At 54.4% G+C, this 15,160-nt stretch overlaps 1 protein-coding gene across 4 annotated transcripts in view; it reads left to right on the top strand.

Moving 5' to 3' along the window:
• Window positions 1–15,160, top strand: part of DHRSX (dehydrogenase/reductase X-linked) — a 129,799-nt gene that overhangs the window by 59,447 nt on the left and 55,192 nt on the right. For all 4 annotated transcript variants that reach the window (XR_011499607.1, XR_011499605.1, XR_011499606.1 and 1 more), the window contains exon 4: window positions 11,263–11,364. Coding sequence is in view for 1 of the 4 variants with exons in the window: in XM_044768239.2 (XP_044624174.2) it covers window positions 11,263–11,364 (102 nt within the window). In the remaining 3 variants the exon portion in view is untranslated. The remainder of the gene's footprint in view (window positions 1–11,262; window positions 11,365–15,160) is intronic.

Below are 15,160 nucleotides of genomic sequence, written 5' to 3'. Positions count from 1 at the left end.
CTTATTATTCGGGTATGGCGAGGCCCCGGGAGTGGTAGTCCCTCCACGGTCAGCAAGACTTTAGATGTCAACGCATCAAAAATGCGGAAAATAAAAGACAGAGATAAGACGAAGGTGGGGACGTTGGAGACGGTGGGACGCCGACGGATCTGGGGTATCGTTTGAATTTTCCACAACGGGAGACACACCGTGACCATTGTGTGGCGAAATAGGTCGTTCAGTTAAGGACCTTGGAAAGCTGGAGTGTCTCTTGGATTTTCTCCCCGGACCCTCAGTGCCATCACGTGTATCCTTATAAAACAGGAACAGAGGGAATTTTGAGGGAGACGCAGAGGAACGGCCCCGTGAGGACGGGAGGGAGGCGTCCACCAGCCCAGGGACCCTGGAGCCCCGGACGCTGGAAGAGGCAGGAGGGACCCTCCCCTGGAGCCTCTGGAGGGAGCACGGCCCTGCGACCCTTGACCCCAGACTCTGGGCTCCAGGATGGAGAAGGGATGAATTCTTGAAATGACAATTCTCAGGCCCCACTCCAGCCCTGTGGAGGGACAACCTCTGAGCTCCGCCCCAAATCTGCATTTCCATGAGCCCTTCCTGGCGACCCGATACGCCCTACCGTTGCAGACCCCACAGCCTCCTACGTGTCCCCACAGGGAGAAGAGACTGTCTGTTGACCGCAGTCGGTGTTGGGTCCACCGGAGACCGTGGCTCTGTGGAACCTGATCGGTTAATCCAGCGGAAAAACGGAGAGCTGGTCTGAACCCCCAGGCGTGTGGGACGAAACCAGCCCCGTAGAATAGAGAATTCCCTCCTCCTTTCTCATCTTCTTCCTCTGGCAGCACAACCTGCTTTTGTTTCCTCGGAGGCAATTAAACCCGTTGCTGGATAAACGTCCCCGCAGACGTCGAACCGAATAATAAGGATGCTTTTTAGAAAGAAGACCCACGGGGGAGCATGCACAAGGGAGACGGTGACGGAGGCTCGGCGTGTCCTGAATATTCGACCCTCAGACTGAAGCTTCAATCCCGTGAAAATCCCGGCGTAGTTTGCCAAGATTAACTCCTGGGCGGTCACCCCTGAGCTCTCGGGATATCCTGTCTGATTGGGGGTGCCTCGGTTTACCTGGCGGCCTTGGGACGTGCCCAGTAGTCTACGCCAACGATGTGATTTATGGCGAGCGTCTTGGGCCACGTGGTATCCATCGGCTTGACCTCGGGAAGAAATGCAGACTAAGGTCTGCCTTGCAGGCGGTCCGTCCCGCATGGCCCGACCAACCCCCCACGGTTAGCAAGGCTCCACGAGTGTATGTCCGACATCGTCGCCGGGAGGATGAAGCACCTCCTTCCTCCAGTTCACACCCAGAGTTTCCCACATTTCCTCCCTCTGGTTGCCTTCCATATCTACACTTCGGGAGTCAAGATGGCGCTCTCTTAGCTCATTGTGTGCAAACTGCCTCTTGCCCTTGGGTTGTTTGGAGCTTTGGGATCCGTTGTGGTTGGACGGATGCATGGTCCCAACCAGAGAGTTTTCTCTGTGAGGACAGGCGTTGCGAGCTGGCTGCTGTGTGGTCCATGGATTACCCAGGATGTGTTTTTCTTTTTTTTTTTTTTTGTCTAAGGTGGGTGTAAGGCATGGGCTGAGTGAATTCGAGGAAAGACAGCCCAGGAAAACAAAACTCAAGAAAGCGTCCTCGGGGGTCTGGAATTGGAAGGTCACGTTAACATCCTTCCAAGGGTGAAATGTCAGGAATTGATGTCAGTGGACGTAACAAAGGAATGATCGGGTCCTATAATCGGCGCTTTATATCTACGTTGACTTTCCCAATGATGCAGACAGCGACGTGAGAGGCAGTCAAGGCAGGCGGGGCTGAGTCTAGCTTTCAGTAGCTTCCCCGTCCCTAAGTGGTTTTCCAAAGATGAGGAGTGTGTACAGGTATCCGCCTGTCCATCCCGGTCATTGTTGGTGACTGGGACAAGCCGAGCGAGGTGATCACAGCCTCAGTTGGCAACCAGTGCTTGTAGCGCCGCTCAGAACTGGACCTCCACTGGCCTCCTTGTCCTCACCGCCATCTTGTTGGCCACGGGTCCAGCCTTGGACACTCAGGTGTGCCTCAGTGCTGCTAGAACAGGAGAGCTAGAGGGGAGACCAATATGGCGCTCGGCCCATGAGACCCAAAGGCATCATGGGAGCTGCGAGTCATGGCCCCGTCTTCAATGAAATGATTTCCGGATTCCTCCAACAAGGCCTTCTCAGGGAGCCCGTGGTCCTTTGCGTCGACCGTTGTCATGAGCTATTAGAACCCGCCGTACGTGGCTCAGGCGCCTGTGAGTCATCACCGTGTGTCGCTTACCTAAAGACTTTGAGTCCGAAAATCCGTTTTGATAGGATTGGCTCACCCCGTGAACCCATCCACACGTATTTCCCTTGGAGTCACGACCCCGGGAGACGTGAGGTATTGTTTATTCCGACTTTGGGTTTCTTGAAGCGTGTCCCCGAGGTCAACACCACGGATGGATGTGGCGACAGCCGCGGACGTCGTCAGAATCAGTCACCGTGAGGGCGCCTTCCTGGATCGTCGTTGGCTTGAGATTAGACGCAGGTGCAGGAGCAGGTTCTGAAGATAAATGAGGTGAATGCAAGGAGCCAGCCTCCCTGCGCGAGAGATCCAGGACCCACAAAGGCAGGAAGCCGACGGCCAGCACTTTCCAGGGCTTGGCACGTACAGCGTCACTTAACCCTGACGCCCGACCAGAGGCTGAGGGTCAAAAACACCGCTGATCGCTTCCGTGCCGTCTCCGCAGAACGGCCTCAAGTCTTGACGTCCTCGTGCTCCTGTATTTGTGGCGCGGCCGTAAATCGGGGAAGCCAAAGTCTCCGCCCGTGTGACACTGATGGACGTTCTTATGACACTAAGCGTTTGAGGTGATTACAGCCCTTCCGTGCGGGGATCGCCAAAGAGCTTTATGGGCTCGTGCCAGCCCTAAAAGAAGAAGGCGTTATCCCGCCCTGCAGATGAGAATCGCCGCTATGGGGGTGAATGTTTGCCCCTCCAAAATTCATATGTGGAAGCTCTGAACCCGCCCCCCCCCCGCAATGAGGTGCCATTAGAAGACAGAGCCTTTGGGGAGTGATTAGGGTTAGAGAAGGTCGTGAGAGTGGGGCCCCCGTGATGGGATTTGTGTCCCAATCGGAAGAAGAAGAGACACCAGGGTTTTCTCTCTCTCTCTCTCCATCACGTGACGACATGGCAAGATGGCGGCCATCTACAAGCCAGGAATCGGGGTCTTACCAGAACCCAACCCCGTTGGCATCCTGATCTCAGACTTCCAGCCTCCAGAACGGAGGGACAATAAATCTCGGGTGTTTAAGCATCTCATTTGGTGGTACTTGGTCTCAGCACCTGACTGGTACGACGACCCCAAAGCTACCTGCCCATGGTGACCCAAACCATGGGATGGGGAAGTCAGCAGTCGACCTCCAAAGTCTGAATAATGGAGTTATTCTGCCCCATGTTGACGCACCACATCCTCCAGGGAAGAAGGGCCTGGATTTGCATTGGTGCATTCGAGAACCTCCATGGATCCTCTTGAAACCCTAGTGAGGGGAGAGCCCTTGCCGGTGATGCCTTGTCTCCAACCTTAGCGTTTACGATTCTCCAAACAGAGATCAGGACCCTCCCAGGAGACTCAGACCAGCAAGAAGCAGGTGTGTCAATCGGAGAAGAGAGGCGATGGTTAATGAATTTCGGAAAGAGGGGTCTTCCAGCGTCTACCCTGACAACAGTGAGAGCTCGGAAGGCGTCACCCCGGTCCTCACAACGAGAAACAAAGGTGAGGAGACTGAAAATCAACAACTCTTCTTACGTCCCTCGGAGAATCGAGGTCACCGGGCACCCCACTGCCCCGAAAACTGGACAGACACACAGGTCGATCGAGAGACAGTCGTCATCTACCAGGAGGAGGAGCTCCCGATGGAGCCGGGCAATGGTGGGCACACTGACGGGTAACTGACGGACTTCTGGAGGCCGAGTGTGGAGCAGTCTGAGCAGATTGGAGAAACATGGCCTTTGGGAGTACGCTCAGAGACTGCCTTTCTCGTCCTGCCCTCCAGGGAAGCTGTTTGACCGTGTCCAACCAACCCCACGGGGCAGGAGACACTCACTCCCAGCCCCCTCTGTCCTTCCTGAATTTGGAAAATCCTTTTGGTGAGTAAGAGTGATGGCGTTGGCTCAACGGTTCCATCCAGGGACTGGCAAAGCCATGTGGGTGAAGTCTGGGGTCCGAGGAGCGTCCCCTTGTTCTCAGGCTACTTGCTGTCCCGGTCATCTGCCCGGACGTCCTCACGGTGTGGGTCACTGGTCCCAAGGATGACCAGCCCAGACCTTCTGTTTGCAGGAACCCGGGTGTGGGACGTTCTCGGCACGGGGATCTCACCATCCACGGGAATTATGGGCTCATTGGGTCCCCCCCGCAATTCACAGCTTGGGGTCCTGATGACCCCCAGGGCCTCAGGATGGGGCTGTGTGTGGAGACGGGTCTTTAAGGAGGGGATGGAGGTCAAATGAGGTCATGAGGGCGGGTCCTGATGCAACAGGACTGGGGTCCTGATGAGAAGAGGAGATGAGACACGCACAGAGGGACGACCACGTGAGGACACGGAGAGAAGACATGTCCACACAACAAGGAGAGAGGCCTCAGGAGGGACCAGCCCTGCCTGCACCTGGCTCTTGCACGTCCAGCCTCCAGGACGGGGAGACCATCACCGTCTGTTGTGTAAGCCGCCCTGTCTGGGGCATTTGTTATTTCATCCTGAGCAACCTAACAGAGCAGGAAATGCACCACGGCGTCCTTATCCGAAGGACACTCTTGCTATAATGATCACCATCTGAGTACCTCGAAATGGCGAGAATGAAGAAATTCAGATAGGCTGAGGGCACACAGAAAAGACGCACGAAAAACCCGAGTGAATGGAACCAAACGTTAGGACAAATGAGAACCTTGTCATTGTGTCCCTTAAAAGAGTTGACAGATCCTTATAATAAAATAATTTGACTTCCTTGAAATTAAGCTCTAAAATGATCACCAGGACTCTTTCTTTGTTTTTTTTTTTTTTCCTTAAATGAGAGAATCCTTTGTAAGTGGCCTGCACGTTGTTGGCTGTTTGGATCGGAGCCTGTTGGGTAGATGTCAGAAGATGACGGTGCGAGAGCTCTTGCTATGGCTGGAGTCTTAAGCCAAACACTTATTCTAGGCAGATCGTGGAGTTATTTTAACGTCCCGATAAAATTTTTTTTTGCTGTTTCCAATATTCATAAAACTACCAGAAATAATATACGTTCTTTGCTTTTTTCAAATGTCCGGGACACGACCCTAAAAACGGGTTCAGATTCGCTCATATTCTCATCGCTATTTTGTCTTATTGCTGCATTAATCGAATGCTGATATGAATTAATATTATGTTAATGCCATTTATTAATGCAATGAATTAATGCAATGCTTATATTATATTCAAGATATTTGGAGGACGTGACTGCGCTCGCAGAGATGGTATCAAGCGCCCATCTCAGCCGGGGGGTTCTGTGTTGTGCGTGGCACAGAGCGGGCTGCACGCCGGTGAAGACCTTCCGCGTTAGCTTGGGTCAAAACCCACCTTAGTCCCGTTGCTGTGGCCGGACCTTCCTGTCGTCTACGGGAATGTCTCGGTTGCGTGTTCTGCAGAAGAGAACTGTTTCTTGAAAATAAGAAAAATGAGAAAGACTCGTTGAAGACAGTCCCGGGTGGAAAAGAAGTCCGCCGTCGGGCGAAATTGCCATCGTTTGGAGAAAGACAAAACACGTTTTGTGTCCTGACGTTGCGTTGTTTGCCCACGTGTCGGTGGAGAGGGGTCATAGCGGAAAACAAATCCAAACTAAACTGACGTGAGTTCCTCTTCTCAGATCGGTAAAAACACTGAGACCGATCACGGAAACTATCGTCTATTCCTGTTTGTAGGAAATAAGCCCGAGGATGTTCCGAGTGCAACCATGGTCAACCGTGGATGATATTTATGAAGGTGGCGCATTCTGCGGTTTCCCATGGTGCCCAAAGGATTTAAAAAATACTGAGCTATTTAGAATGATTCGTTGTGTCTCCTGTCTCTGAAAACTGGAGCATCATTCGTGGGGCAAGTGAACTCATTTAGGGGCTCACAGCAGGTAGAGTATTTTCAGGAGAAACTATTTAAGGAGAGGAAGGTAGGCGGAATGACAAGATGAAATGTGAGTTTGTGTTGACGGGAAGCTGGGTATGTGGTTCACGCACTAGAATCTGCAGACAGTGACTGAGACGGGAATGTTGTATGGGACGGGGGATGGAGTGGCCATCCGCCTCGAGTAGTGCCAAGTCATTGCTTTGGAATGAGATGGAGCAGTCAAGCCACTGAGTGGGAGTGGGGTAGAGTCGCCATATGCATGGAGCAGTGCCAAGTTATTCAGTGGGAGTGGGACGGAGCTACCGTGTGCATTGGGCATTGCTAAGTCATTGAATGGGAGTGGGATGGAGCCGCCCTATGCATTGAGCAGCACCAAGTCTTTGGATGGGAGTGGAATAGAGCCACCATATGGATTGAGCAGCAACAAGTCATTAAATGGGAATGGGGTAAAGCCGCCATGTGCATTTGGAAGTGACAAGCCATTGGATGGGAGTGGGATGGACCCGCCATATGCGTTGAGCAGTACCAAGTCACTGAATGGGAATGGGATGGAGCTACCATATGCATTGAGGAGTACCAGGTCATAGAATGGGAATGGGATAGAACCACCATATACACTGGACAGTACCAAGTCACTGTATGGCATAGAACGACCATATGCATTGGGAGGTACCAAGTCATTGAATGGGAGTGGGATAGAGCCGCCATATGTATTAAGCAGTACCAGGTCATTGAATGGGAGTGGGGTAGAGCCGCCATATGTATTAAGCAGCAACAAGTCATTGAATGGGAATGGAATAGAGCCACCATATGCATTGAGCAGCAACAAGTCATTGAATGGGAATGGGATAGAGCTGCTATATGCATTGAGCAGCAACAAGTCATCCATTGGGAGTGGGATGGAGCCACCATATGTATTGAGCGGCAACAAGTCATCGATTGGGAATGGAATAGAGCCACCATATGCATTGAGCACCATCAAGTCATTGGATGGAAGTGGGATTGAGCCGCCATATGTATTAAGCAGTACCAGGTCATTGAATGGGAGTGGGCTTGAGCCACCATATGCATTGAGCAGCAACAAGTCATCAATTGGGAGTGGGCTAGAGCCGCCATATGTATTAAGCAGCACCAAGTCATTGGATGGGAACAGGAGTAGAACCACCATAGGCATTGGGAAGCCCCGGGTAGCATGGACCCTGGCACACATTCCTAGGCAGGGGCCGTGAAAGTGGAGCTTCTACAGTCTTCTAATCCTGTTTATGACGGAATTGGGTGAGCGGGAGGGTGAAGAAACAGCTGGTCAACCCACGGGGAGAGTCCGGTGAACGCCATCCTGCCTGCGATGGCCACTTCTGAGCCAGCCAACAAGTCACATTTTAACTCTTCGGGAGGATTCCTGAAACCCTCTGCTGAGCGTGTGTTTTGCACGCTTACGTTTATCGTGACAAACGGCGACCACGCAATGGCAGCGGCACCCCCGGTTGATTGGGATCCATACCTACTTTAGACCTGATAGTGCAACTTTCTCCTGCTGGAGCGGTGTAGACGGAACCCCCAAAGAAGGCAGCCTTGGTGCCCAACCTCTCCGGGATGGGTACTTTGCAGAAGGCGGCCTCAGGATTCCTGCCCCGTGATGGACAACGGTTTACACGGCTTGTGTCACCGCCCCCCCTTCGGTGGAGCTGGGACCTCGGAACGTGGTGGGGTGGCACTCTCGGATTAGGTCGTGCTATATGGCCGAGGCGAAGGGACTTGGCGGGTGTATTTAAGGTCTGTCTGGCGCCTTGGGTTTCAGCCCTTGTGGGACCCTGAGCCGAGGACCCAGCTCACCCCCACCCAGTCTTCTGACTGAAAGAACCCAGAGGTCATGGACGGGTGTTGTCATAAGCCAACCCATTTGGGATGGTCTGCGACACGGCGTGGCTGGCTCCTACGCACGGCTCTTCCAGCCGGCGACCCACGGCCGAGGGAGGAGGGTCCTGCAGGCACTGGGTCCGAGCTATCAATGCTGCTGTCTACACCCGAGTAACACAGTCACCCTTTTTGACTCTCTTCTTTGGTCGCTTCAACATGTTTAGATCCCCCGTGGAAGCGGGATCGCACCGTATTCGTGTTTTTATAGCCGACTGACTTCACTGAGCCCAGTGCCCTCAAGCTCCGTCTCTGTGGTCCTTTTTATCCTGGCTGCGTCATATTCCATCGTGTGGACGGACCCCCCGCCATCTTTATCCGTTCGTCCGTCGACGGACCCTCTGGGCTGATTCCATTTCTTGGGTGTTGTGAATAACGCTGCGGTCAACAGGGGGGTGCCGAGATTTCTTCAAGATCCGGCTTCCGTTTAAATCCCCCGAAGCAGGATGGATGGGTCACATGGTCGTTCTGTTTTTAAGTTTTGGAGAAACCCACCATGCTGGTTTCCATGCTGGCCGTAGACATCTCTGTTCCCGCCCACCATGCACACGGGCTCTACGAAGAGCTTGACAACCATTCATTAGAAAACCATGAGAAGTCTGGGTCCACGCAACACGCCGAGTGTCTCGCCGCCGGCGGCCTCGATAGGTTGATTCCAAGTCATCATTTTTTCCTTGATTTAAAATGCTTTTGGGGGCATCTGCTCTCTGCCTTGGGGTTGGAGCGAGTGTGTCCTCCTTTTCGCTTCCTTTTCCTAAGATCCGTGGTGGGCCCTCAGGATGGGCTCTGAGCGCAGCCTGCCCTTCCAGGAAAAGCGCCGAGCTCCAGAGGCCGCCCGGAAATACAGCCCCGGTGTTGGGGAGGCACGGAAGGGCGCTCAGCGTCCACGCCGGGAAAATGAATGTGGGCGTTCGTTCGTTCAAGTTTGTCGCTCTGTGCCAGAGATCTCTTTCTCTGTCTCCGTCTCTTCATCTCTCTTGTGTCTCTGACTCTCTTTATCTCTCTGACTCTCTGTCTCTATCTCTCCATCTGTCTCTGTCTCTCTCTCTCTGACTCTCTTTATCTCTGTCTCTGTCTCTCTACCTCTCTGACTCTGTTCATCTCTCTGACTCTCTCTCTGTCTCTCTTTCTCTCTCTGACTCTCTATCTCTCTGACTCTCTGTCTCTATCTCTCCATCTATCTCTGTCTCTCTGACTTTCTTTATCTCTTGCTCTCTGTCTCTATCTCTCCATCTGTCTGTGTCTCTTTCTCTGACTCTCTCTCTCTCTGACTCTCTTTATCTCTAACTCTCTGTCTCTATCTCTCCATCTATCTCTGTCTCTCTCTCTGACTCTATCTCTCTGACTCTGTCTCTGTCTCTCTACCTCTCTGACTCTTTATCTCTCTGACTGTCTATGTCTCTCTCTCTCTGACTCTTTATCTCTCTGACTCTCTGTCTCTATCTCTCCATCTATCTCTGTCTCTCTGACTCTTTATCTCTCTTTATCTCTGTCTCTGTCTCTGTCTCTCTACCTCTCTGACTCTGTTCATCTCTCTGTCTCTCTTTCTCTCTCTGACTCTTTATCTCTCTGACTCTGTGTCTGTCTCTCCATCTGTCTCTCTCTCTCTGACTCTCTATCTCTCTGACTCTGTGTCTCTCTCTCTCCATCTATCTCTGTCTCTCTCTGACTCTCTTTATCTCTCTGAGTCTCTGTCTCTCTCCGTCTGTCTCTCTCTCTCTCTGACTCTCTTTATCTGTCTGACTCTCTGTCTCTGTCTCTCTCTCCCTCTTGGGGCTCACTCCTCGTCCTCCGGTCTGCGCCCCTGGCCGTCTGCTGGGCTCCTGTCTTTGCTGGTCCGGACGACTGGTCTACCCACTATTGCCCCGTCACCTGCACGGCACAGAGTCTCCGTCTCGCCTCCTGGGGGTCCGAGCATGGCTCTCAGAACACTATAATTTCCATTTCTCTCATTTTCCGGATGGACGAGCAGGGGCCATTACGGCCCTCCGGGCAAAATGCAGAACGTCAGCTACGCCTCCCTTGCTGGTGTCCCCGGGGGAAAGGTGGTGGGGGCGGCGAATGCACAGTGTGTCTGTCCATTAAAAACATGCACAATGAGGTTGCTTTTTTTTCTTTTTTTTTTTCTTTTTTTTTTTGGACCCTTGGATTCAACCAACAGAAAATGACTGTCGATTTTTTTTTTTTATTTTTCAGTTTACAAACACGCTCAGTGTCTGAACGTGTCTTGTGGCCGACGGCTAACCAGATGGGTCCTGGGATGGCGCCCATCTGCAGACCACACTCCCGGGGGTTGGGGGCCGGGGTGGGGGGGACTCTGATCCAGGAGCCCGTCCAGCCCGCCCTCCTTATTTCTCTGGAAGGGGAATATTTGAAAATGCACACGCCCCTGTCCTCAGCGGCTTCATTCTCCACGCCGGTTATCTTAAAAACGTCCTATCCAACTGCGGACGGGAGCTGTGCTCCCCTCTGGTTCTGGGGTCCCGGGACCACCAACGTCGAGGTGGGCATGTCCCCCAAAAAACTGGGTCCGGAGACCCCAAGCCATCCTTCCGCAAAGCCGGAGGAAGGACGGAGCCGACCGCCCTCAGCTCTGGAGGGCCGTGTGGTCTGAGGTCCTCTCTGACCCTCAGGCTCTTCTTCTGGGCTCACGAGGTTGTTGGACAGATTCAGGTGGTGGGTGTGAGGTTCTGACTTTGCCTGTTCTGGCCGTTGGCCGGGGTCGGGGGGGGTGCTGCTCTCAGCTCCCAGAAGCTGCCCTTTGAGGGTCTTGGCCCCATGGGCGTCTGACAAGATGGCGGCTCGCTTCTTCCAGGCCAATGGAAGGAGCCCTCTCCGTCGGGTCTGCTAACGAGAGGGCGGGTGATATAACGAAGTGGAGTCATGGGAGTGGCGTCCCATCGTCCTTGCCGTCTAAGGACCCTAATCCAGGGGCCGCCACCCCGACCTCTTTGCCATATTCCGTTGACTAGCGGCAACTCATAGGTCCCAACTGCGCTCAAGGATTGGGGATCATTGAGGGTCTTCCTAGGGTACGCCCCCCACGTTGGTCCTTCCCTATCTTTCTGAGGCAATAGGGGCACCCGTGACCGTGTCTACACCTCCTGTCGCGGCGTCCATGATGGGTTGGAAGATAACCGGGCGTTTCCTCTCCGTTCGCAGTGGAGTTTCTATACTGCGATCTGGCGTCTATGCAGTCGATCCGGCGGTTCGTGCAGAAGTTCCAGAGGAAGAGGATCCCTCTCCACGTCCTGGTCAATAACGGTGAGTTCTGGGGGGCGGGGGGTGGGATCCAGACGTTGATTCTGACGCGGACACGAACCCCCCCGCAGCCTTCCCATGAGAGACATCGTGCCTCGGGACAGCGGGATTCCCCGGGGGAAATCCGTGAGTCCGCGTGCCCTTTGCGGCCACCGCTTTGGTGCCGTGACGCGTTGGGCTTTCGTTCTTGGCGTGATCGACTTTCGGACGTCGCTTGGCAAGGACGGTGCGATCATACATCGTGCGGACTCCATGCTTTGACCGGTGTGCTTGGGCTTCCCTTGGACGAGCGTTTATCCGTGTGATAATGGATTAGAATTCCAATAGGATCAATCATGGCGGGCAGAGAGGAGCTGTGAACATGGTGGAGACGCTGTCGGGCGATCGATCTGATTTCCTCGTTAGACTTAACACCCTCAGAGATTACTAACCAGGGCTGTTCATCACACAGCAATCGGGCAGTGACAGCGTGGAAGTGATCTTATGTCTTTGGGGACGTTACTCTGTCTACACACGGGGACGAGGACGTGGGCGTCTTTGGGGACGTTCTGTCTACAAACGGGGACGAGGACGTGGGCGTCTTTGGGGACGTCATTCTGTCTACACATGGGGACGAGGACGTGGGCGTCTTTGGGGACGTTTTTCCGTCTACAAACGGGGACGAGGACGTGGGCGTCTTTGGGGACGTCATTCTGTCTACACACGGGAATCAGGACGCGGACGTCTTTGGGGACGTTATTCCGTCTACACACGGGGATGAGGACGTGGGCGTCTTTGGGGATGTCATTCCGTCTACACACGGGGACGAGGACGTGGGCGTCTTTGGGGACGTCATTCTGTCTACACACGGGAATCAGGACGCGGACGTCTTTGGGGACGTTATTCCGTCTACACACGGGGACGAGGACGTGGGCGTCTTTGGGGACGTTATTCTGTCTACACACGGGGACGAGGACGTGGACCTCTTTGGGGACATTACTCTGTCTACACATGGGGACGAGGACGTGGACCTCTTTGGGGACATTACTCTGTCTACACACGGGAATCAGGATGCGGACGTCTTTGGGGATGTCATTCCGTCTACACACGGGGACGAGGACGTGGACGTCTTTGGGGATGTCATTCTGTCTACACACGGGGACAAGGATGTGGACCTCTTTGGGGACATTACTCTGTCTACACACGGGGACAAGGACGTGGGTGTCTTTGGGGACGTCATTCTGTCTACACACGGGGACGAGGACGTGGGCGTCTTTGGGGACGTCATTCTGTCTACACACGGGGACGAGGACGTGGGCGTCTTTGGGGACGTCATTCTGTCTACACACGGGAATCAGGATGTGGATGTCTTTGGGGATGTCATTCTGTCTACACACGGGGACGAGGACGTGGGCGTCTTTGGGGATGTCATTCTGTCTACACATGGGGACGAGGACGTGGGCGTCTTTGGGGACGTCATTCTGTCTACACACGGGGACGAGGACGTGGGCGTCTTTGGGGACGTCATTCTGTCTACACACGGGGACGAGTCCCGTTTTTGCAGGCTGACTTCCTGCAACAACATTTCGTGCTCTGCTCCTACTGCGTACTTTTGGTCTCGGTCTTTGCCGTGACGGCCAGGCCGTGGCTGCCGTTGGGTCCACGGGGCCTTTTGTGGCCGACTGAGGACAGGTCCGCTCAGTCCCTGTGGGGGCCGAGGATGTGACAGCCTCTGTGTCGGTTCCGGCAGAAGCTTTGAGCCAAGGAGACATGCCCAGGGCTGGACGTTGCGTTTGTGCACATAATGGACGCCTACTGTCTACTCCCCACGGCGTCTCTTCCATCGGGCGGGATGGCGGCCTGATAGATACGCCCGAGAAGACATCCCGTGGTGCCCGGTGCGGGTGGGCGGCTGCAGGTGGGACCAGGAGCATGCGGTCAGGACAGACCTGGGTGCTGGCTGGTGGCCGGGGTCAGATTTACCTCGATTTACCAAAAGTGCAGGATTTCCGCATTTGTCCGCTCACCCCGCCAAGGCCGTTGGTCCAAAGGAGTCGGGTTCATGGGCCCAACGCCTGTGACCCAGTCGCGCGCGGTGAGCGTCGTGGAAAAAAACCAGCCCAGCCGTGGGCTCAGCCAAAAGCTCCCTTCCAACAGCCAAGGGAAAGCTACACGCTGTGTGGGCGTGGGTTTTTTTCCTTTTTTCTTTTTTTTATCCTTAAAAAGAGAGCCATCCAGATTTTGCAAATGTTGAGCCCCGCGGGGCGTTTGAAAGAGTTTCGCGTCTGCCAGCGAGCGTGACGAAAAGAGACGCAGACCGACCGCCTCTTTCGGGCGGTTGGGAGAAGCTCGTGAGCGAGGCTGACGATCCGATCGTCCGACGCCAGTGTAGACGACAGTAGGCCTCTTCCAGACGGAGCCGGCTCCGGATTTATGGTTTATTCCCGTCCAGTCAACCGTTGTATATTGACCCGGCTGCCCAGCCCCGGCTCTGCGCGCTGACCGACTTGCAATAACCGCACGGGATTTATATTTTCATCCCTGTAGGGCTTCCCCGCGTGACTCTAATGGGTGAATTTCCCAAGATCAAAAAGTACAAAAAATTATGTTTTCAGCCCAAAAAAAAAAAAAAGTGTCAGCGGTCGCCCTGGGAAAAATAACTGGTGCGTGATGGGTTTCCCTGTAACAGGAGCTTCCAGGAAGCGGGTTGAAAACCACAGCGGTTTTCCAATGACCCAGATGCTCCAGAAGCGTTGGGCCCGGGAGCTCTCAGAAGAGTCGGGCGCTGAAAATCCGCCGGCTTCCAGGGTCCCCGATTTTGCATATGGCGGATCCCAGTGGGTGGTTGCGGGTTTCGGTCGAGGATCTGGTCTTTTTGCCGTGGTCCTGGGGCGCGGGATGGGCGATGGGAGTCGGCCCTCGGGGATGACAGAGAGGAAGTCACCCAGGAACGGAAATGTGGGCAATATGGCGACTGAGCGTGATGTTCGAACCCGCCTCCGGGATGCTGTCGCCAGTGTTTTCTCTACTGAATCCAGACTTAATTTGGACACGCTGATTAGCCCCTTTGATTTCGACATTGGGATCGGCCCACGGAGCGACGGTGGGTTCGCCACCCTCTGAGCGCTCCACCCCATACCCGTGTCCCGCTAGATGGAGGAGTATTGGGGTTCCTTGCCACCCGCCCCCCACCAAGTGTTGCCTCACATCACAGATATTCATTCATCAACACATTTTTCCGGCAATCCTCCCCCAAGACACGCGGACTGCCCTTTCCCTACTCACGTTTGACAGGTGGATCCGGAACCCTCGTGGCCCTTCCGGAACGTTCCGTCCTCCTTCCTTCGCATTTTTTGCGTTCCTCCCTTGACGGCCTCGGTGGCCACCTTCCCGAGGTCTTCGGTTTCGCGTTCTCTGGGGTCAACAGACTCAAAACTTTGGCTCCGAAGGTCGATTTGGCGGTCGGTCCTCAGACGGCGGCATGGCGGCCAGAGTGGACGAAAACGTTCCTCCTGTTGTGCAGTTCGACCTTCGCCCAGCTGGAATGCACCCCGTCCTTCTCTCTGCACGTCTCTGGGTGTCTCTGAGCGGTCCTCTCCCCCCCCCCCCGCCCCAGCTAAACCGTGGCTTCACGTTGGGTTGTCTTGTCCGTCATCGCCGGGAAATGCGTCATAGGGACGGAGCAGATGGAGTATTTTCAGCCTGAGGGAGAGTGGGCTGCGGTCGTCCTTCAACCCCTGGGCCCCCCGTGAAAATGCACACGGACGAGTGTAGGCCTCGAATGCCAAGCAGGTGGAATCCGAACTCATTTCCGTGTGCC

Source organism: Equus asinus, chromosome X (assembly GCF_041296235.1).
Source record: "Equus asinus isolate D_3611 breed Donkey chromosome X, EquAss-T2T_v2, whole genome shotgun sequence".
Taxonomy (NCBI): Eukaryota; Metazoa; Chordata; class Mammalia; order Perissodactyla; family Equidae; genus Equus; species Equus asinus.
The sequence above is the reverse complement of the archived record's forward strand: the minus strand, read 5'-3'. Positions and strand labels throughout refer to the sequence as shown.